The sequence below is a fragment of the Diabrotica virgifera genome, chromosome 3, assembly GCF_917563875.1.
Source record: "Diabrotica virgifera virgifera chromosome 3, PGI_DIABVI_V3a".
In the NCBI taxonomy this organism is placed as follows: domain Eukaryota; kingdom Metazoa; phylum Arthropoda; class Insecta; order Coleoptera; family Chrysomelidae; genus Diabrotica; species Diabrotica virgifera.
The window spans coordinates 2,232,211-2,257,443 of NC_065445.1; the positions used below are offsets into that span (position 1 = coordinate 2,232,211).

The following is a 25,233-nucleotide window of genomic DNA, read 5'->3' on the forward strand; positions in this document are numbered from 1 at the left end:
CAGTGAATCTAATAAATAGGAAATGGTTGTTGTCGGTGGACGTATTTCATAATATATAGTTATAATGTATATTTACATTTAACTATATATAATATAATAATATATAACTATACATGATATGTTATAACAAATTTAACACAATATAACTTGAAAAACAAACACAATATTAGTTATAAATTCCAATTAACATAAACAAAATGCGCTAATGTCACTGTCACTAAATTAAATGATAAACGTCAAAATTTTTAGTAAACAAGATATAAACGTACAAAATATATTGACATTGTTACAGTTAAAATTCCTTTAAAAAATTTGCGAAGTTAATTATTGGTATAAATTACAATAATTATTGTAATAATTGATGGATTCGACCGTTACTTGATGGAAGTTCATTTTATCTCACAATAAAACACTGAAAAACGTTTGTTTTCTATACTTCCACAAAATTTATTACAACTATGTTATTACTACAGCTGTTTCGGCAAAGTGCCTTTCTCAAGTGATATATTTTACAATGTGTTTGCCTTTTTAAATCTTTAACTGAAGAGGTTGAGGAGTGGGGAGCTGTTTGTCTCGAGTTGGTCATTCAGAATTATATCTGTATTTTTCAATTTATTAATTTCCATTGATTCTAAAAGTGATAGCTTAAGGCCTTTATTTTGAATATGTAGAATTTGAAACTCTTCATTGAAAGAATGATTATGATCTTCTACACTTCTACATACGCACTTCACCTTCTAGATCATAATCATTCTTTCAATGAAGAGTTTCAAATTCTACATATTCAAAATAAAGGCCTTAAGCTATCACTTTTAGAATCAATGGAAATTAATAAATTGAAAAATACAGATATAATTCTGAATGACCATCTCGAGACAAACTGCTCCCCACTCCTCAACCTCTTGAGTTAAAGACTTAAAAAGGCAAACACGTTGTAAAATATATCACTTGAGAAAGGCACTTTGCCGAAACAGCTGTAGTAATAACATAGTTGTAATAAATTTTGTGGAAGTATAGAAAACAAACGTTTTTCAGTGTTTTATTGTGAAATAATTATTGTATTAAATAAACAAGTTTATGTAATTTTATTTGCAGTTTATATACGATTAATATTAAAAGAGGCATGCGCCACTTGAATCTAACTTCAGCCCGTGAGTAATGACCCGTGAGTAACTTCAGCCCGTGAGTAATGAATTATTACTCACGGGTACAGTAATAGGTGCTATTATCTATGAAAAAATAGCGAATAATGAGCTTGTTATTAAACGGTCGTAGAAAAAATAACATTTTTGTAACTTTTTACATAAAATACTATTAAAACTCTGTCGTCGTCCATAGTGTATGTACCTACTAATAGTATACATATTGTCTTCTTCTTCTTATACTTGTTGTAGATCTGTCGAGCTATTAGTTCCGACGTTGAAGTATTTCTTGAGAGGTAGACTGCCAGCTATATCTCCATCTTTTTGGTGGACGCTTGCCTGCTGGTTTTCCTTCTAGAGCAATTCTTGGTAGTCTGTGCTCCTCCATTCTTTTTACATGACTGAACCATTCTCTTCGTCTTTGCCTGCCCCATCTGACTACATCTTGCACGCCACATTGTTCCCTGATGATGTTGTTTCGTATTATATCTCTTCTTGTCTTCGTTCGTAGCATGCTTTTAGTTTTATTGGTATCTTCTCTCGATTCAATACCATAGGTCAGCGTTTCCCAACCGGTGGGTCGCGGCGTGGCTCGTACAGTAGCTGAATCACGTACATATATATCATCATGGGTGAGTGATGGGTCGCGAATATGAAAAAACATCAGAAGGTGGGTCGCCAGACATAAAAGGTTGGGAACCACTGCCATAGGTCATAACAGGTCTGATGCAAGTTTTATAAATTCTAACTTTGGTGTCCATTCTCATATATGGGTTATTCCAGACCACATCTCTCAAACATCCGGACATGGCTGCGGCCTTGTTAATTTGTCCTCTTAGGTTTCTGGCTGGGTCATGATAACTTGATAAGTCTATACCTAGATATTTCAACTAATTTAGCTGTTCTATGGGTTTTTCCTCTACCACGAGCTTGCATCTAATTGGGTCTTTCGCAATGGTAATGCATTTTGTTTTCTGCGTGGATATGTTCATGTTGAGTTGTCGACATGCTTGGTAGAATCGATAAAGTTATCTTTGTAGGTCATCCTCATCATCTGCAATCAGGGCTGCATCATCCGCATAGCACACTATACTGATTCTACTGTGACCGAGTCTGCATCCTAGTTGTGGCGATTCCATATCTTCTATTATTTCATCCATACTGTAAATTGTGTTATATTTCTGTTTTAGAGAGCAGTATCACTGGAAGTCAACAAAGAAGTGGGGACATGTTGCTGGCCCAAAGAACCCTCGACTATGGAGTTGCGACTAGAAAGAGACAACTATGTATTAGGAGATGTGATCTACTTTAAAGCGATCATACGTAACACGTCCGATTCAGAAATTAACAGCATAGCGGTACAACTATCAACGGTAAATAATAAAAAAAATTTAAACCAAATAGAAAAGAGAAAATTCTCTTTTAGGTCGGAATGCAGAGTTCTTGGTGACAGTCTATAATTAGAGCTTTTTAAAATGTATAAAGCAAACAGACCGATAAATAGCGCACCTGGGAGACTCTACAATAAGCACTTCGCACATTAGGCAATTCTAGCTCGCCGTGATTTGATGGTGGTATTATAAGTTTTTTGGGTCGCTGAATCCAATGGAAGTGGTCTAGAAGCCCAAATATGGTGCGTTTATTTATTATTAACAAATTATAGTAAAATTAGGTATTTTTCAGGATTTATTAGAAGCCCTGTAAATACATTGATAGTGTTAAGGTCTTCTCTGGTGTATTTTTGGGCGCTGAATCGAATACAATTAGTCGCGATTACTCAAAATATGTAATTATTTTGTTAATAACAAAATAACTGTTTATTTGCCGAAAAGCTCGAAATAATGCCCTATCTACAGCAAGTTTGTAATCTTTTTCATAGTATTTTTATACGCTAAATCGATTGCCGCTAGTCGTGATAGCTTAAACCACGTTCCGATTTTGTTATTAATAAATTATTGCAAAAATAACGGTTTATAGTACGTCTACTCACCATTTTTGCTCTAAATTTTAAAAAATCACTTGGATTGACCTTAAATGTGGCATACACGTAGGTAACATGTCAAACAAAACAAGTGATATTGTGCCGATGTGTGCTTTTACCCTGGGGGTGAGTTTCACCCCTTTTCGGGGGTGAAAAAAGAAACCTTTAAAATAGGTCCGGAAGTGGATAAACTGATTGATTCTAAGCAACTTTTGTTCTATACAGTTTTTTCACTAAGTCAATACTTTTCGAGTTATTTGCGAGTGAATATGTTCATTTTTCAACAAAAAAACCACGTCTTTGATGGTTTTATAAGCACTTTCCAACTTCCCGTTTTTTTTTACCAAAACCAACTTTGTTTTGAGCGTAATTTGCTTAGTTTTGATACTAAATACTTTTTCAAAAAACAAGAGTATTTTTTTTTACAAGCTTTAAAAAAGTTATTACGAGTTTTCCTCAAAAAATGCTTCTTTTTTGGTTATTTTATGTTGAAATATTCGATTGGGAATTTGACAAATATGAACCTGTTTTTCATTAGCTACAACTCCGCTTCTACTGGGTCTACGGACCTCACACTTTCACCATTTTTTCACTTTTTTATATTCTATATTTTTGCTAGGAAATTTTTTTTTAAAACATACATACTTACTTTTTGAGTTATTTGCGAAAAACCTTCTAAAAACGTGGGTTTTTTGTTCAAAAATGAACATATTTATTCCCTCGCAAATAACTCGAAAAGTATTGACTTAGTCAAAAAACTGTATAGAACAAAAGTTGCTTAGAATTAATCAGTGTATCCACTTCCGGACTTATTTTAAAGGTTTCTTTTTTTACCCTCGAAAAGGGGTGAAACTCACCCCCAGGGTAAAACCACACATTGGCACAATATCACTTGTTTTGTTTGACATGTTAGCTACGTGTATGACAAATTTAATGTCAACACAAGTGGTTTTTTTAAATTTAGAGCAAAAACCGTGAGTAAACGTACTATAAACCGGTATTTTTGCAATAATTTATTAATAACAAAGTCCGAACGTGGTTTAAGCTATCACGAGTAGTGGCAATCGATTTAGCATATAAAAATGCTATGAAAAGACTACAAACTTGCTGTAGATAGCGCATTATTTCGAGATTTTAGGCAAATAAACAGTTATTTTGTTATTAACAAAATAAGAACATATTTTGAGTAATCGCGATTAGTCGTATTCCATTCAGCGACCAGAGAAGACCTTAACACTATCAATTTATATACAGGGCTTCTATTAATTCCTGAAAAGTGCCTAATTTTACTATAATTTATTAATAACAATTAAACGCACCACATTTGGGCTTCTAGACCACTTCCATTTGATTCAGTGACCCAAATAACCTATAATACCACCATCAAATCACGGCGAGCTAGAACTGCCCACGGGACCCCCTATGTTGCGACTAGACTATCATCACCTGTCCGTTTAGCTAGATAAATATCCAACAGAATATCTGCTTCGTAATACTCAAATCTAAGTAAACTGAAATAAGTCAACTTTTAATCTCAAATAACTCGAATATGGTGCAATTTTTTGGGAAAACTTTAGAAATATCTTTTTAAGTCCACTAAAATACCTTTCAAATAAGCTTTGACAAAAGTTTTTTGCATAATAACTGACTGACTTATGACGAAAATAAAGTCGCGCTCTACTTTTTTCCGTTTGAAATGTAAAAATTAAACCCTCGTCGTTACAATCCTAATAGAAATGAATGGCTTTCCACTTGAAATTAACTTTATTTAGGTATAGTTGATACGATCCATGTGATTCGACCGGTTTGGAATGCTTATTTTAGAAAAAACAAATAGTTGATTAATTCGAAAATGACATTAATACCATTAAAAAAAGTGCATTTTTTTAAATAAACCCAAAAGTATTCATGATACAAAAACAAAAAAAATCAAAATTTTCAGTAATAGAAATTCTACAATTAATATTTAAAACATTTTTTAATATTATGAATACTTTTAGATTTATTTAAGAAAAATGCACATTTTTTTAATTTTAAAAAGGTCATCTTCGATTTAATCAACTATTTTTTCTAAATTATTCATTCCAAACCGGTCAAATCACATGGATCGTACCAATTATACCTAAATAAAGTTAATTTCAAGTGGGAAGCTATTCGTTTCTATTAGTATTGTGACGACGAGGGTTTGATTTTTACATTTCAAGCAGAAAAAAGCAGAGATCGACTTTATTTTCGTCATAAGTCAGTCAGTTCTTATGAAAAAAACTTTTGTCAGAGCTTATTTGAAAGGTATTTTATGAGATTTAAAAGATGTCTCGGTAAGTTTTCCCAAAAAATTGCACCACATTCGAGTTATTTGAGATTAAAGGTTCTTCATTTCGATGTTCTTCAAAAATAACCATCCTTTAAAGAGCAATAACTCAGTCGTTATTGGGTTTACATAGGTCTTTCAGACAAGAATCTCTTTGTTTTTTTATTAGCTACAATTTTGTTTTTAATGATTTTTCTATAAAATTAAATTTTTTAAGTTATTCATTAAAAACCTTTATAAAACGTGACTTTTTTCAATGAAAAATGCATAGTTTCAACCGCAAATAACTTGGAAAGTGTCAATTTTGCAAAAAAATGTTATAGAACAAAATTTACTCAGAATTTGTCACTCTCGATTTCCATAGTTATTTTGATTAAAAATTTTTCATCCCCTAGATGGGATTATTTTCACCCCCAGGGCAAATGCTCAGTTCGGCATAGGGTAGATTTTGACAAATGTTATAATTACTACCTAAATCCAAATTTTCAAGGAAATCGACCTTGGTTCTCAAAATTCCACAAGAAAATGGCTGTTGATTGGACTAAGAATTACGTTCGTTATTGTGAGTGTTATTCCAGACTATATTATTATAATATAATGTTATTTACAAAATGAAATATTTTTATGTTCTATAACGGACTTACTTCGTCGTAAAAATGGACTCTTCCAACTATTTCGTGTCGGTACTTAAATTAAATGTTGACATGTTGTATAAGGAACTCCCATTGCCGAGTAAATTGACTCTTTCAACTACTTCGTATCGTGGCGATCTACTCTGCATTTTGTTAGGATGCTTTCTTAAACGTACTTTCTTAGGCTGATGTATTCTTTGTTCTATCTAAATCACAGGAAGAAAAATGATATACAGGAGTTTTGTATTACCGCGTATACTTACTGTGTATTATTATTTGTAGACTGTCCAACTTACGGCTTACTCCCCATCAACAAGACATAAAACAGAGAGAATTCTTTTAGCTGTAGCAGAAGGATCTGGTGTTGCACCAGGAAGCACAAAAATTCATAAATTTAGTTTAAAAATTCCTGAAACTGCTATAATAACTAATTTTACTAGATGCACATTATTTAAACAATGGTGTTCATTACGGGTAAGTTACAACATTTATCCTGCATAATTATTTTTTAAAAAAGTATTTCTGCTTTTAAAAACTGCTAAATAAGATTTTGTGACGATTTTCATCATCATCATCATCATGGTACTACAGCCTGAATATGCCCTTTGTAGATATTTTCACTCCTCTACCAAGGAGAGTTCCAGGGGAGTTCCTATGTTGTTACTATGTTACCCTTCCAGCAACTCTCGAAAGTGTCAAAAGCTTCATTTACACTTGGCAAGTTTACTAGCTATAAACTAGTGGAAACAACACGAAAGTAGCAAGTCCACTTGCTAGCACTTTCCTGTTGTTTACACATGGCAAATTTAGTAGCCACAAGTACTTTCAGCCAGTAAACTTGCCAAGTGCTCATGTTATGTCATGTATTCAGTTAGCTTCATTTACACTTGGCAAGTTTACTGGCTGAAAGTACTTGCGGTTACTACTAATTGCCATGTGTAAACAACAGGAAAGTGGTAGCAAGTGCACTTCTGTCAATTTTGACGTGGTCAATTTGTGGTGTTTACATTTGGTGATATCCAAGTTGCTTTATGGACATTCTTGTGATTAAAACATCTGCTTCCCACAATCCTGGCTTTCGCAATCTAATCTTGGTAGCATATTATCATCCATTACCAATCATACAGATACAAATAAATCTTCTCGTTTTAGGTACAAGCACTCTATCCATTATTTCACAGTAATATGGTTGCTGAAGTTACTATTAAATTAGGAGATACTATAGTCAGGACTGAACAAATTGAACATGCTGTTAATAGCCCTTCAAATAGTTTTGTTCCTGTAGCTGAAGCACCTCCAGGTAAGATTAATGCACTTATTGATATGCATGTTTGTTACGTTGATTTTAAAAATGCATTTGACAAAGTAAGTCATGAGAAAGTAGTCCAAATTCTAAAGGCAAAGGCAAAATGGACTTAAGAATAATAACAAACCTTTACTACAATGAAAGAGCACAAATTGTAATATGTGTCAAATCCAGTTCAGAAATTTAAATCAGGAGAAGAGTGTGACAGGTGTGTGGTATTATGTCTCCAGTACTATTCAATGTATAATGTATAAGTATAGTGAATCCATTTTTGAAGAAGCATTATTATCTTAAAGTGAAGGAATAATAATTAACGGAAGAAATATCAACAACATAAGATATGTAGATGATACCGTGATTATGACAAGCGCTGCTGAATAACTCTAACTTCTGCTAAACAAGACAGAGTAGGCAATAAAAATGTGAAAGTTACAATATCAGGGACACGTAATGAGGAGTTAGCGATATGGTATACTAGGATTGATAATACAGGGAAAGATAAGTGGAGGAAGGAGTGCAAGTACTTGGAAGGCATACGAGAAACGATCGTGCGCGAATAGCGGAGAAATATTGCAACTTTCTTAAATAATTCATATTGTCAATTAAATTGTCAAATTGACGTACATTTCATACCTACTGTCGTTGAAGAAGAAAAATTATATATTGCTCCACAATATTGATATGATATGCAATTATTATATAAAGGTAAATTTAATTAATTGTATTTGGCTTGCAGTACTGCATTTTAATAACTAATTTTATTTACTACATACAATTGGTTACGTTTTAATAACATAACCTGAATCTTATTTTTTCTTCTTATTATTTTTTTGGACTATGGCCTTAACAATTATCCAGTAACCGGGACTGATATAATTGGCCAATATAATTAAAAGTGCGAATAAAGTTGCAGAGCGTAGAAACCAGGTGTCGCTTTGCCGAACTTGCACGGTCCCAATATGATGAAGGAGACTGTCATGGTTGAACAATTTAAGGGACTGCTTTAAATGCAGTTCAATAGAACTCTCCAGAGCAGCGATAGATAGAGTAAAGATAGTGATGATCATTATCCAACTCGCTCCGATTGAGAGACGGCACTCAAAGAAGATTATCGAATCGAAATTAAAAGCATTGCTCATTCAAAGAATTATATAAAAATTGCTGAATTATTAGAAATATGCTTTATTGTCACTGAAAATTATACAATTTTATGGACAAAGCTTAACATAGAGTCACGAAAAAGATATACATAACAATACCAAATACAATTTTATGAAATTAGATAAATCGTCAATAAAAATAAAATATAAACAAGTTAAAAAAGTGAAGTAAAAAACAAAACCAATATATTGCAAAATTACTATAAGTTGCAAAATTGAACATACAACATATAATAAAACACAAACAAAGGAACTAATAAGTTTAAACTGCTGTATGTGACACCCAAATATAGATAAATACACTTTAGTTACTTGTACATTACTGTGATTTCTTAGTTAGTCATTAAGAAACTCTTCTACTGAATAATATGGTCTTTTAGATAAATGAGCTTTTGTCATTTTACGAAACTTGAGAAACGATGTTGCAGATTTAAGTTGTAAAAGGAGATGGTTGTATAGTTTTTTTGCGGAATATAGTATAGATTTCTTTACTAACTCAGAAGACGGGATCGGTAAATAGACATCAAAAGTTGAATTTCTGGTGGAGTAGTCATGATGAGGCCTTGCTGGAAAAACATGCATGTGTTTACGAATTAAGCTAACAGTTTCTAAAATATACAAAGATGGAAGGGTTAAAATTTCGTTATCTTTAAAGTAACTTCTGCAATGGGTTGTTCTTCTGAGGCCAAACAGATATCTTATTGCTCTTTTTTGTAATTTGAAAATAACATCAAATTGGGCAGCTGTACTAGACCCCCAAAAAGGAAGACCATATCGAAGATGAGACTCGAACAAAGAAAAATATGTAAGATGCTAAATTGAGTTCCTTCGAAACAGATCTTATGGCATAGCAGGCTGAGGCGAGTTTCTTACTTAACAAATCGATATGAAGGGACCATTTAAGGTTGCTGTCTAAAAGAATACCAAGAAATTTTACAGAATCAACGGTAGAGATCTGGCTGCTATTCACAAGCAGGGGTTGAATAGCACCTTTATATGATAATGCTATCGTTTTATCCACGTTAAAGGAGAGTAAATTAGAGTCAGACCAGGTTTTTATCGTAAGAAGATCAGAAGTTATAGTTGCATGAAGAGTTGCAATAGTTGAGTTGCTCCAAGTGATACTGGTATCATCACCAAAAATAAAAAAGTTTCCAACGATTTTTAAATTAGTGATGTCATTTATAAAGATAAGGAAAAGTAGAGGACCCAATACTGAACCTTGTGGTACTCCACATACAATGTTTTTGAGACTAGAGTCAGTATCATTTGCTCTAACCAGTTGTTTCCTATTATCTAAGTAAGATTTGAACCAATTCAAAGAAATACCTCGAATTCCATAGAAATTTAATTTTTTAATCAAAATGTCGTGATTTACACAAGCAAAAGCTTTGGCATAGTCACAGAAAACAGTGGCAGTATAAAGATTATTGTTTAGTGCTTGGTAAACCTCGTGAAGTACAGAAAACATGGCATCAGTTGTACATTTATTAGTTAAGAAGCCGAACTGATTTTGTGATAAAATATTGTTATCAAAGAGAAAGGACATAAGTCGGGTTTTTATGAGCCTCTCAATAATTTTGGAGAGTACCGGTAGTAGGGCAATAGGTCTATAGTTGCAGGCATTAGATTTTTCGCCACCTTTATGAAGAGGAATAATAATGGCTGTCTTTAGGCACTCTGGAAATTTACCATTTTTAAAGGAATCATTAATTATTAGTGACACGAGGAGTTCTAACACATTATCTGTGAGATTTGAGAAGATTTTTATGGATAATCCATCAGTACTACAAGATGATATGCTTTTGATACTATTGATCGTTTGGAACAATTCAGATTTATAGATTGGTCTTATAAAGAATGAATTCGAGACAATTTCTGAATTAGGGAGATAGGAAATGGGATCTTGTTGAGACTGAATATTTGATGTTATATTTTTACTCACGTTAATGAAGTATTCGTTTAGATTTTCAGGGTTTGGAAGGGCAAATGTTTGAGCTGCGTGGGTTTTATTTCGATGATCGTTTATTATGGACCAAGTTTCTTTTGCAACACTTTTGGAGCTTCCCAGACGATTTTAATAGTAGGCTTTTTTAGCTGATTTGATGAGTTTTAGGTATGTGACTCTGTAATTGGTGATATATTGAGTGACAGAGACGTTGGTAGTAAATTTCTTGATATAAAGTAGTGAACGCATATTTTTTGCTGATATGCGGGATACCTTTGGTAGCCCAGGGTTTGCGATGTTTTGGCTTAATCGTAATTAAAGAAATGCCTTATTGAAGATACAGACAAGCTTCTCTAAAAAATCACTGAAATTATAGTCCACGTCCGTAGAAGGAAAATGCCAGTCAGAAGTTAAACATAAATTTTGGAATTTATGAAAATTCCGAGCGGAAAAAATCCTACCTAAACGTCGGGTTTTAGAGGAGGGTTTGCTGAAGATGTTAAATTTCGTATATACTGCTTCATGATCCGATAGTTCCGCATTAATAACTGTAGAGCAGACATCAAGGGGTGAGAAATCGGAGACAATATAATCGATTATGGTAGATGTAGTTTTTGTAATCCTTTTAGGAGAATTAACGTGCATTGAGAGACCATATGATTCAAATATGTTGACCAAGAACATTTGGGTAGCACAAGCAGCAGCATAATTTCTGTTGAAGTCTCCGCATAGAATTTTTCTGCTGTTGTGAGGCAAGTCATTTAACAAATTTAGCAGGTTCTGAAAAAATAGTTCCACGGAAGAGTCAGGTGATCTATAGATGCAAATAATGTAAAGATTAAGATTTTTATTAAAAACTAAGGAAAACTCAAAGAAGGCTTCATTCAACAGAAAGTCATATTTTGTTATCAGAGTAAAATCATTGTTTGCAGAAAGAATTAGGGTGTCTCCATGAGCTGAGTTTGGACGATCATACCTAGCAATTGTGGTATATTTCTCTACAAAAAAAGGCTCGTTGACTTCAAGCCAGTGTTCTGTAACAGTAACTATCTGGGGAAATCCTAATTCCTCTAGAAACAAAAATAATTCGTTAGTTTTATTTCTTATAGAACGAATATTAATCAGAACCATACTAAAGTTGTCATCACTAAATTTATTCGAGGTTTCTAGTTACTCAGAACACGTCGTGTTATTTAAAAATTTCATCTTGGAGAGCTAGTGGAATAATAATTTCGGTGACATTCCCTTGATTTTTGCAGGTGAATAACTCTTTCCGACGTGAGAAAAGACCTAAAAGCAGCAAGATCAGCGTCTACCTTATCTGCACCAATTCCATAAGCATCGTTGAATTCTAGAAGAATTTTTCTTAGATCTTCACTCTTAGTCGGAAGTCCTTCGGAAGTCAGAAACAGTTTAACACTTGTGTTAGTATACCCATCATAAAATACTAATGCAGGTTGGTCGTGTAGAAAAGCAAGATGAAATTTAATGGCCTTAAAGATATCCGGGTTCCCTTAATCTGGCTAAAAGATATCGACTATTCGAGTTATTGGTTAATCTAACTCTTGGTGGGGCCAAAGGATCCAGATTTATCGATGGTTCTAAGGTATCCTTCTTAATGAAATTAATATGAGAACGGAAAGGATCTTTAGATTTGCAAATTGCAATGGCCTGCTTGTCTGTCAGTATATTTGTGGTATCAACTTCATTCTTGTTGTTACTTGGAATGGTAATTGGATTTTCCAAGTTAACCGTGCTTCTGATGTTCTTCGGATTTATATTTGTCTCAGATGAAGTCGTTGGTTTGGAGAATAAGGATTCTGTAGACCACTTAACGTTTACACCCGGTGGCCAAATTTCTTTATTAAATAATAAGTCAATAGATGCTTTAGACCTAATACCTATTTTGAATGAGGAGCCAGTTTCTGAGTCGGCATCTTTAAGGAGGGCGTAACATCTTATATATTCCTTGATACCTAGCTTCTCTTTAATGTAATGAACTACTTGTTCTCTATGTTTGTAAAAATATTGTTATATTTTAAATTTTTGTCATTTTTAGTCGTTTATCCTCCTGTTCCACCTTCTGCACCTTTGGCCAATGATAGATTAGCCTTCATTGATGACAATAATGGTAAGTGTGTAAATACCAAATTTTTAAAATGAAAACTGAATTTCTTGTTCTTTTTAAGGTACAGCAGAAGGACCTCCTCCTTCATATGACGATGTGGTTAAAGGCAGTTACTGACATTAAACAACGGGCATCTACTTAAAGCACAAATTGAATTTATGATATATATTTTATATACTTAATGTTTTATAAATAAAAACTCTATACCAAAATCATGAAACGAAATACTAACACATAGATATGTGATTGGTAAGAAGATATTTTATAAATTGTATTATGTAGATTTTTTAAATTTATTTATATTGTTATTACAATTAATAATTCTTTTTAAAAATCAAAGTCAAATATATTTAGGCTTAAGGAACCCTAAACATGTTTGGCAGTCAATATCCCAACCAAATGCACCCAAAATCATGAGTGAATGTTTAGATAATCTTTTCAACTCAAAAAGACTCAATATTTCTACTAGATTTTAACATAAGAAAAATGTGGAAAGAATATGTTCAAAATGAATGTTATGCAAAAAACAAGAGATCTAAATAAGTAAGACAATTAGTAAACACTTTCAAATAATCCTGAAATTGAATTTTTATGTGAGAAAAAAAAACTCACAACAAAAAAAGGGAATACTGAAATATACAAACAAATGAGAAACTAGTGTTGAATACTAATGAAAAATTGAAGAGATGGATATAATACATTAATAGGTTGTTCAAAGACAATATAACAGAACAGATGGAAGTAGAAGTAGAAGATGGTGTGGATTTAAAAATTTTACAAGAGGAAATTAAAGTGGCATTAAAAACAGCAAAAATGGCAAAGCTGTAGGTCCAGACCAAATTCCAGTAAAAAGCTTAAAATGCATAAATGATGAAACCTTAGACAATATAATAGACTATAGTAGACACAATATACAAAACAAGAGATATACCGAAAGAGTGGTTACACTCTTCACCTTTTGCGCTATTCCTTACAAACGCTAAAGACTGTAAGGTATACAGAACAATATCATCTAAGTCATGTTCTTAAGTTATTCTTGAAAATAATACACGGTCGTATAAGTAAAAAACTGGAAGAAGAAATAGATTACTCAGTTTGGGTTTAGAAACGGAGCAGGAAGCAGAGAGGAGAATACTTGAAAAATTAGTCCAAATTCTAAGGACAAAAAACAGACAAATGGGTTTAAGAATAATAACAAAACTTTAATGGAATCAAAGAGTACAATTTGTAATATATCACGAACCCATTATAGAAATTTAAATTAAGGGAGGGAGTTAGGCAGGGATGTATTGTGTTTCAATTACTATTCAATGTATATAGTGAATCCATTTTTGAAGAAGAATTATTATCTGAAAGTGAAGGAATATAATTAATGGAAGAACTATTAACAACATCTGCATATAAGATGTGCAGATGATACCGTGATTATGGCCATAGGCGGAACCAGGGGGTGGCTTTGGGGGTTATAACCCCCCCTTTTGGATGTACAGCTGGTTCCTAAAAAAACTGATACGACTCTTAGTAAGATTTGATTATTTTGAGCAGTGTATGATTGGTCTGACATATTATATTTATTATGACAGACAAATAATAAAATAAACAAACAAACAGCTATTTTTTGTGGTTGAAGTTATATGACAAATTTTAAGATTTGACAGTGACAGTACGTAAATAAAAAGTTTTTATCCTTCAAAATATAATAAATTAAATATACCTAATTAAACTCATATAGGGCTTTTCATTCACAGTCATTTGTTTCGAGCTTCTGTCATGTGTCACATAATATTAATATATCTACGTCATACGTTATTGGTATATAACTGATACAAACAAAAGACGTATGGCGTAGATATATTAAAATTATGTGACACATGACAGAAGCTCGAAACAAATGACAATCGATGAAAAGCCCTATTCATTATATTATCACACCTCATCAAAAGCTTTACAAGAACATAGTCAGCGATTTTGATATGGCTTAGAGCCAGACTACATTGTAGTCTGGCTCTAGTTTGGATGTCATCAAGATCGCCTATAAATCGTGCTGGTAATGGCCTTGCAGCGAGAACAAAACAAAAAGAAGAAGAAAGTATACTGCTCAATTTTCTACAAAATACGCTTTAAGAACATAGAGGTATATATTAACATAGAGGGAGCCTACCTTCCGCGCTTCCTGACGACAAGATCTCATGGACTGGTTTGCTGCATCTCTTTCTAACACATTGTATCGGAAATCTATGATGACATTCAGTGTGAATATAGGCACGGAAGAGGAGGACAACTGTAGCAGCTTTACTATGCGTAAGAGTGAAACAGCACTAATCCAAATAAAAAAGATGGTGTCGTCACTTCGCTCTGAAAGACACTCTCTCTATGCTAATATATAACTCTATGTTTAAGAATCGTATCAGTTTTTTTTGGAGCCAGCTGTACTTTGAGCTCTATACGCTTAACACCATTATTATTCCATACCCCCAGAGACCTATAAGTAGATGTAACCCCCCTTAGAATCATCCTGGTTACACCTCTGATTATGGCAAGCTCTGCTGAACTGAACAATTCCAACTACTACAAGACAAGCAATTTTTAAGTAAGATTAAGAAGTGGGTTGCATAATCAGTAGTGTATGATTTGAATTTGACAAATAGGTGTAGAGAAGTGTCAACGTCAACCAGACTAAACATTAACCTTAAAAATAGCGTCAAAATTGTAGCTTTTAGTTATTTATTTCCTGAATTGTTTTATAAAAATATTTCGTATGTAAATAACTCAACGCAGAACTATAAAAATGCCGGTAAGAAATGTAAAATAATTATTGAGAAATTGTTGAGTTACAAAAATTGGGCGTGTCTTTTAATCCTCTCTAATGTTGGATTATTCTGTTTTTAGGCTTATCATTCCAGTTTTTTGGAGCCCTCCTCAATTGTAGGCAACATAGCAATTCTGCCAATAAAGACTCGATTCAAAGGGCCTGGTCCAGTACAAAGTAATGAGCAAGAACAGGATATCATTGATGAATCACTCTTCTATTTCAAAGCCAATGTTTTCTTCAGAACCTACGAAATTAAGGTAAGTTTATTATTACTTTACATTTTATCACAAAAGGAACCTAGGACAAATAATCGCTGTACAAAAAATTCCAGACAAAATTTCAACCAACAAAAATCCCCAAGAAATATTTGCTGCGGAATAGTTCTCAGAAGTTTTCCCATGAACGCAATCAACTCAAATGCTTTTCAGTCTCAGGGCATGAGAGTAGAGCAATCTTCATGATACCTCTTTTCGGCACGAAAATAATAATTAGCAATTAAGATTAAGCATGAATTATTATTGTAATTTCGAATTCCAACTGGCTTTTCCCAGTATGGATTCATGCCGAAAAACGGTAAGTGTGTAAATACCAAATTTTTAAAATGAACTTCAGGTGTTCCCCAAGGTTCACATCTGGGACCACTACTATTTAATCTATTCATTAACGATATTACCACTTGTTTTTCCCATACAAAAGCTCTCCTTTTCGCTGATGACCTTAAGTGCTTTGCGATAATAAGATCTCATGATGATACTCTTGGACTACAATCAGATATTAATAAATTATCCCAGTTGTGCTCTCTTAATGGCATGGAATTAAATGTTGGTAAGTGTTATATTACGCGTTTCTGTAGGAATCACCATTTACTAACACATGACTATACTATTAACGATCAAGCATTGCAATCATGCACACAAATCAGAGACCTAGGCATAATAAATAAATAGTTTATTTATGGTTGTACCAATTACAATAATTACAATCATTAAATAATTCATATCATATTAACAGTTTTAGAACTCGATAATATTTACATACAATGTACACAAGACAAATAAATAGAAAAAATAATATGTAAATGACAGTTTACAGTGACAGCCTACATTGTATTTTAAAAAGATTTTTTCAGCTTTTTTCGAAAACTATTCAGAGAGCTAGAAAAAAAGTCTACATCTAAACCATTTCCAGATTGACACATTTGTCTGGTAGGTCTATTTCGACAATAGTTTGTTTGTTGGAATTCTAAGTGAAAAACGTCCTTAGATCTTGTGCACCTTTGAGGAACCCTAAGACCTATTCTCTGCAAAATTTGAGGCGAATCTATCATTCCGTTTACAATCTTGAAAAGAAAAACGAAATCTAGCATTAAACTCTAATAATATTAGACTCTTCACTCAGCTTTAAACACCACAACAGTACCGTTGCTCAAAAGTCTATGAAAATGCTTGGTTTCATTAAAAGAACATCTCGTGATGTCATAGATGTAAATTCAATGAAAATTTTATATTGCTCACTTGTTAGATCTCATCTTGATTTTTGTTTCTCTGTGTGGTCTCCATATTATCTAGTTCATAAAAATAAACTTGATAGAGTTCAGCATACCCTTCTCAGATACATATCTTTTATTTATTTATTCACGGGCAAGCCCTATTCCGATATAAATTTTACAGTGTTCTAAATTATATAACATAATTATACAATTATATAACATTAATGTTAACCAATTATATAACATAAACTATCGTAATATAACATATAACCAAGTGGTTTGAGAAAAAATAACTCGTATGAGTAATACAGTTACAAAAAAGAAAAAAAAAAGAATAAGATAACATTAGGTCAGTACAATTACAAACAAAAGATATCACATATATTTTAAAAAAAAACATATATCGTAGCTACACAGATATTGAATTCATCATCATCAATGGTGCTACGGCCCTATGAAAGAGCCTCAACCTTTCCAAGTCTATTACGCCAGTCAGTCCTATCCATTACCAACCGTTGCCAGTTTGCTGCGCCCTGTGTCTATTTTTCTCCCATCCTCATCTACACCATCCACACAGATAGTGAATTATTATTGAATATTACTTCAGTAGAAACCTGTAGAAAAAGAAAAGATCTGACAATCTTATTGAACATTATTAATGGTAATAGTAGCTGTCCCGATCTTCTGTCAAAAATTAGTCTTTTTGTAGCTATTCGGTCAACAAAACAAACCCAAACTTTTCACATAAGCTTCCATAGATATAACTATACTTACAACAATTTTTTACCACGAACACTTAGACTTGCGAATTCTCTAAATGACTTAATTATATTCTGCAATTCCTTGGATAGATTTAAAAACCATTTGTTGAACATACAAATATAACTATGTAGATGTTGATGATATAATTTCTATCAGCAATTTTTAAGCTTAAACTTTGTTTGTTTTTTATATTGTAATGTTCTTTTTTTTCTTTTAAACTTATTAGCTTTGTTATCCAATACATATTGTAATATTTGTTCTTTGTATTGACACTGTTATGTTTTTGCTTTTGGCTTTGTAATATTTTTTTTTGTAATAATCTTTTCTGAATTGAGCTTGCCCGTAAACAAATAAATACAGTGGAACCTCGATCACTCGGATTAATCGGGACCGCGACCGATCCGGGTTATCGAAAATCCGAGATAGCCGGAGAATATGGTAAAAATTAATAAAATACGGTATACTTACAGATAAACTCCGTTAGAATTGAAATAACATGAAATATATTTATAAATATGCACAGTATTCACAGTAATACCTACTCATTAAAATTACTAAAAAACACCAAACCCAAACGTAAGCAAATGGAAGCGAACAATACAAGACACACAATACTTAAGACCATTGTTTATAAAAGAATTTTTTAAATAGTCTTTCCTAAACAATGCTGACAGTTTGAAATAAAAAGGAATAGATACTACAGACAGGTGGCTGTTGTTTCTGCGGCGTGTGCTATGAGTCATTTTTAATATCGTATAGTTCAAATTACGCACGTACACATTATCTCTCAAATATTATATTACATACATTTTTATTGTTGAAAGGTTTGTCTGATAATTAACTATTTTGATTGGAAATAAGCCACAATTAAATTGAAAAATACAAAATATTGAAAATCAAAATGTTTATCTGATGAAAATCGGTCCGGGTTATCCGGACTTCCGGGTTATCGGGGGCCGACTTATCGGGGTTCCACTGTAAATAAATAAAAAACTTCAAATTTGACATGACAAAAGAGAGTGAGTTTTTTCAAAAATCATGAAAAATATGGTAAATGAGCTAGGGCTGTGGGAATCATGTAATTATTCACTTGCATTGCCATACTCTCATGTACTAAGGCTGAAAAACATTTGCGTCAATTGCGCCCACCGGAAAACTTTGAGAACTATTAAGCAGCAAATATTTCTTGTGAATTTGTTATCCCGAATTTTTTGTGGGGATACTTGGTCCAAAAAATTTTTGTTGAGATTATTTGACTGGAATTTTTTGTGGGGATGTTTTGTCCGGGGATTTTTTGTTCAGGAACTGTTTATGGGGATTTTGTATCTGGGATTATTTGTCTGTACACTCACAAGAACTGAATAAATCTATCTTTATTTAAACGAAAAATATTTTTTAGTCCGAGGCTGATAGATTGTTGATATACATTACTCTCTACATAACAGAATGCTTGAAGAAGCTGCAGAAATGTAGTACTAAAGTTCAAGCCCAGAACGAGATGCGATCACTTGCCATATCTAGGTTTGATATACCAGGGGATCCAGGTTTTCCACTCAATTCAGTTTACAGGTTTGTAAATGTAAATTCTAAATATTATAATGACCTCGACACCTTACGGTATAAGAGGATCAACGATTATGTATGTATGTATATTATAATGTCCAGTTCATAGCGTCATGCGCCTTCTAGTTCCCAGTTGGTGTTCACGTTTATCGGATTAGATTCCTAGTCATAGATATCTTTCTGGCATGGCTTTTTCAAACCATTTTTTTGGTCTTCCTTGTTTTTTTGCTCAAGTGACTGCCAATCCAATATTAATTTTGGTAGGTAATGGTCTGTCATTCTCTGTACATGTTTGTACCAAAAAAGCTGTTTTTGCTATATTTCTTTTATGATGGTGGTTGTTCTGTGCATTATTTGTCTTATTCTTTCATTTGTTAAGTGCATCATTCTAGATATACCTGCTGATCTGTGCCAAAAATCTATTTCTGGAATAAGGAGTTTTTGATCCATATGTCATACAATCAATGTATGTAGATACATGGCCATTACGAAATTCACCAACCAAAATTTGACAGTGTATTCTGAAGGAGCATTAGTCCCATGTCCCATAACATTTATCCAGCTTTCCTTTGGTTTCCTTCGCTGTTTTATTTCTCAAATAATAGTGTTTAAAGAAAGATCAAAAATCATTTTTTTGTCCATATGCATCATTTTTACAAATACTTCAACTTTATGCAGCTGTCAAAAATACACTAATGGCAGCATGATGCTAAAATTTGTCATGTAAACCTAAAAAACACTTTTTATACTCCGTGTCACCTTGACTTTACAGAATAGGGAACATAAGCAATGCGAAAAGTCCTTATGAGAGTTTTTAGTGCGGTGATGCTGATTTTATCAAAAAGAATTTGTAATCAAATATTAGAGAGATTAAATTAAAACTGTTTTAGAATGGCGATCTACAATTTTAGGATTTATATGCGTAATAACTATAGTATATCAAATAAACTTAACCGTATACGAATCCTAAAATTGTAGATTATCTTTCTAAAACATCTAATTTAATCTCGCTAATGTTTGATCACAAATTATTTTTGATAAAATCGGCATCACCGCTCTAAAAAGTCTCATAAGGAATGCCTTGCCTATGTTCCTTATACTATAAAGTCAAGGTAGGATGGAGAATAGAACTAATGTTTTTTGTGATATTGCAGTGCCCCAATCAGCAAAGGAGACGACTGAATCAGTATACAGGGTGTTAGTAAATAAGTATTAAAAACTTTAAGGGATAATTCTACATGAAAAAATAATGGCAGTTTACTCTATAAACATATGTCAGCAAATGCTTTATTTCCGAGATACAGGGTGTTGAAATTTTTATTTCAAACTGCCAATTTTTTTATTGCTCTAACACCGGTTGAGATATGAAAATTACATTTGGTGGGTTTCAAGAGGTAGTTATTGCGCATTTTTTGTCAAACACATAACAATTTTATATTTTTTAAAGAAAAAAATGGTACGCCACTGAGATATTTCAAATTAAAAATTATTTTTGTATTCCACGTTTAATTTATGAAAAGAACCTTTCTTCTATTTTTTCCTATGGTGCACCGTTTTTATGCGAAAAAATAAAACATCTTCGAGCATATTTTTCATTTCTTAATACATTATCAAGAACTCTCCAATATAATAATACCAAAGTAGAACAATAACAGAAAATATTACTAAAAAGATTTTAAGTAGGTGCAAAGCTACAACAAATGTTCAAAATTACCTCCTTTAAAGGTGACAGAATAATTTTATATTCACCATTGGCGTCCGTACAGGTAATGGTCTGAATTTTTTAAAGAAAAAAATAGTACGCCACTGAGAAACTTCAATTAAAAATCATTTTTGAATTCCTCGTTCAATTTACGACAAAAAATCATTCTTGTCTTTTTTTTTCATATGCAGCGCCGTTTTTATACAAAAGAAAATAAAACATCTTAACGCTTACAAATTATTCGAGATAGATTCCATATTCAACTTATTTCAAATGCTTTGTAAACGTATGCAAACGTAAATGCATAAAAACGGCGCCTCATATGAAAAAAGACAAAAACGATTTTTTGTCGTAAATTGAACGAGGAATTTAAAAATGATTTTTAATTTGACATATCTCAGTGGCATACTATTTTTTTCTTTAAAAAATTCGGGCCATTACCCGTATGCGCGCCAATGGTGAATATAAAATTACTCTTGTCACCTTTAAAGGAGGTAATTTTGAACATTTGTTGTAGCCTTGCACATAGTTAAAATCTTTTTAGAACTATTTTCTGTTATTGTTCTAGTTTGGCATTAATATATTGGAGAGTTTTTGATAATGTATTACGAAATGAAAAATACGCGCGAAGATGTTTTATTTTTTTTTGCATAAAAAGACAAGAAAGGTTCTTCATCATAAATTAAACGTGGAATACAAAAATAATTTTTAATTTGAAATATCTCAGTGGCGTACTATTTTTTTTGTCTTTAAAAAAATTCAGACCATTACCTGTAGGCGCGCCAATAATGGATATAAAATTCACGAGGAAAAATTTCCTGTAGTTGGCTGTATACCATTACAAAAACATAAAATCCTTTATAAAAGGTATATTTGTTAAAATCCCTATACAGGGCTACATCAAAGACAGAAAGATATCTTAATCATCCTTATTGGATATCTTAATCATCCATGTTATAATTCACATCTTTGTCATATGTTCCGATGACGGATCAATGTAAAGGGTTTTTACCCTGGTATTTTTACTTTGGTGGCTTGCATGTAGATTCTAAGATTGCACTGATGATGATCGGTCAACCGATCGAAAACTAGTTCTGTCTTTGATGTAGCCCTGTATAGATATAAAATTGTTATTTGTTTGCCAAAAAATAATAACTATCTCTTGAAACCCACCAAATTTAATTTTCATAGCTTAAAAGGTCTTAGAGCAATAAAAAAATTCGCAGTTTGAAAAAAAAATTTCAACACCCCGTATCTTGGAAACGAAGCATTTGCGGACATACGATTGTAAAGCAAATTGTCATTATTTTTTCATGTAGAATTACCCCTTAAAGTTTTTCATACTTATTTACTAACACCCTGTATATGCTTTGTTTTCTTTACTGAAATCTTTTACATGTCAATCTTACAATGTTGACATAATTTCTACTTGGTCAAGAGAATTACTTTACTTATAACAGAAATTAAAATCAAGAAAATACTCTATTATCATCATTTATTATTTAGTGGTTTGATATTTGGTAATTTGGGAAACAGAATAAAAATTTATTTTATTTTAGTAAACCAGCAAATCAAAATGATGGTGATGTCTTGAAGGCGTATTTGACGCAACTCAGACAGGAAGTGGGAATGAGAGTTTGTGATAAGGTTTTTGGAGAAGATAAGAAACCAAGCAAGTGGTGGCTGTGCTTTGCCAAAAAGAAGTTTATGGACAAGTCACTGTCTGGACCAGGCCAATAAATACTTAGAACATAATTGACAGCTAAATTCCAAAACCTATAAGTCAAAATCTACAGCTTTTCAGGAGAGCAAAAAACTTATCTGCTTAGTACATGCTTTTTCTTTCTTGGTATTTAATAATTTATTGTTTTGAAAAAATCATGACAAAACATGCTTTTCAACAGAAAAGAAAGAAGAGAAAAAAAAACATGTACTAAGCACGGTTATTAGACTTTATTACGGTTGTCTTGTCCGACGGTGGTGGGGAGACTTATATTTTTGACTTTACGTCACAAGAGTTTACATTCCCATATTTTTAAATTATTTTCGATCATTGAATGTGTGTTATTGTGTGTATATGTGTATTATTTGTGTTATTATGAAATAATTAGACAAATAGTACACATTTTATCTTATACTGGGTGGTGAATCGTAAAAATGGCCATAGGAAACTCAATGTAAAATTCTGAATTGTTGAATTCCTGCTTCCCTAATTATTTTACATCAAAAGTCATGAGAGAATACTTGTAGAGAATTAAAATCTGTATTAAAATCAAAAGTTTGTTCTACGATTTAAATGCATTCCAAAATTTTGAAAAATATGATAAATTTGCCACAATAGGTATGCGTGTAAAAGTAAGGCCACACGTTACTATTTAACTGACAGTGCTCACACCATTGACTGAATAAAAAAATCTTTATTATTAATCCTTTCTCCGCAACTGAGGGTATCTTATCAACTATATTGTTTTTAAACAATAGATGCAATAGATGATAAAATAAAAATATTGACAGTTCAAAAATGTGAACATTATTGCATTGTGTGTGGCCTAAGTTTGGGCTGAAAACTAAAATGTATTACATTTTTACAAAATTTTTAACAGTTATTTCCAATACAGATTCCAATCCTCTACAAATAGTTTCTAATGTCTTTTGATGTACAATAATTATTAGGGAAGCTGGAATTCAACAGTTAAGAATTTTACCGAGTTAATATAAAATTTTGACGCATGTCAAAATTCTCAATGTGTTTTAATTGTATTCATTTTTTTTCGAATCCTGAGAAAACTAATAAATATTTTTGAAAAATTTAAACTCAGAATGAAAGACTACATTATTACCGAGGGCTGAAAGTCCATGAAAACTTCTATAATGTTTATTTTAATAAGTTACAGGGCTGAAAATAAAAGAGAAGTGTGATATTTAATTTCAAATATTTCATTCAATAGAATCTGCTTGTTTATTCTAAGGGGCTTTCCGCCCTCGGTAATAATGTAATCTTGCATCCTGCGTTTAAATTTTTCTAAAATACTCGGTTTTCTCAGGATTCGAAAAAAATCATTTTACGATTCAAATGACAGTAAACTCTCGTGACGTAATCTCACCCTTAATGTTCATTGGTTAGTCGATTTAGGCAACCGTAGTAATGTTTAAGAACCGTGTGTACTAAGTACCTAAATTTTTTCTCTCTTCTGAAAAGTTGTAGATTTTAACTTTAAGTTGTAGAGGTTTTGGATTTAACTGTCGATGTTAAGTGGATAGTAATTTAATTTTCTGGTTAACTGCTTTTCAAAGCAATGCAAATATATTATGTAAACAGTTTTATGCTTTAAAAATGTATTTATATTATTCTTTCTTACAATGTTTCAAATATCTTTGTTTCCTAAATAAATTTTGATTATACATAAAAAATGTGTTGTGCTTGATATATAAAAAGTAAAATTAAATAAAAAAATTAGGAATATTGTCTAAAAATATTAATGTTTGAAGTTATACTTCTTTAGGCGCGATGGGAGTGAATTTTACATCAAAATCCTTAGTGCCGGGCGCACGCGCGTTATACCTTTGCTCTGATTGGGTGTTCAAATAACATGTCAAAAATGATCCAATATGGCGGATGTAGCACAGCTGTGGTTTGATGTGGTCTATATTTGTGGTTATGGCTGTTGTGTTATAAAATTTTTTGTGACAAGAGAAACAACAGACAAAAGTTAGTTAATAGTTATACTGCCTTTTTAAATAGTTTTCGTATAAATTTTTGGACTTATTAACATAGAAAAGATGCCAGGTGTGGAAAAACAGAGAAGTGGAGTTTTATTCTGTGACTGTCGTTTTCATTCACAAAATTACTGATAAAAACCGATTATCTCGAAGGAGTAATAATATCAATCAAGCGGGACGATCTCATACAAAAACTAAAGAATTAGAGAGTCGAGTATATTTTATTGCTGGTAAGTGTTTTAAAAATAGTTATCTTATGCTTTTTCAAGTGGATATAACAATCAAAAAATAAATAATGAAGAATGTTGGCAAATTTGTATAGAAATGACAAGTTTTTGAGTGATTTAAACAATTTTAAAAGCAGACATCTCGTCTCCATTATAACATATAAGCCATTAAAATAATATATTAGTGTTTTTTAGTAAATGTATTATTTATTATAATTTTTGTGTCTTTGGATTTGTCTTCCTTGGGCGTAAAATAATAAAATCTATTTTTATATTTCACTTGTGGCCGTGATGTGTAATTATGTATATCCGAAACGTCAATAACAGACGCCTTGATAGCCTGGTTGGTA

The 25,233-nt window shown here is 32.2% G+C and overlaps 2 protein-coding genes across 2 annotated transcripts in view; both read left to right on the plus strand.

The window, feature by feature from the left end:
• Positions 1–12,891, plus strand: part of LOC114324441 (arrestin domain-containing protein 3) — a 28,778-nt gene extending 15,887 nt beyond the window's left edge. The window contains exons 5-9 of the mRNA XM_028272297.2: positions 2,333–2,515; positions 6,349–6,540; positions 7,219–7,366; positions 12,540–12,611; positions 12,670–12,891. Of these exons, the coding sequence (XP_028128098.2) occupies positions 2,333–2,515; positions 6,349–6,540; positions 7,219–7,366; positions 12,540–12,611; positions 12,670–12,725 (651 nt within the window). The 3' untranslated portion in view covers positions 12,726–12,891. The remainder of the gene's footprint in view (positions 1–2,332; positions 2,516–6,348; positions 6,541–7,218; positions 7,367–12,539; positions 12,612–12,669) is intronic.
• Positions 12,892–15,239: 2,348 nt separating this feature from the next.
• LOC114324444 (actin-related protein 2/3 complex subunit 3) lies at positions 15,240–24,347 on the plus strand. Its single transcript, XM_028272303.2, has 4 exons — positions 15,240–15,402; positions 15,498–15,677; positions 19,071–19,240; positions 22,496–24,347. Exons 1-4 carry the CDS (start codon positions 15,397–15,399, stop codon positions 22,674–22,676), a joined length of 537 nt encoding a protein of 178 aa, XP_028128104.1. The 5' UTR covers positions 15,240–15,396; the 3' UTR covers positions 22,677–24,347.
• Positions 24,348–25,233: the final 886 nt, after the last annotated feature.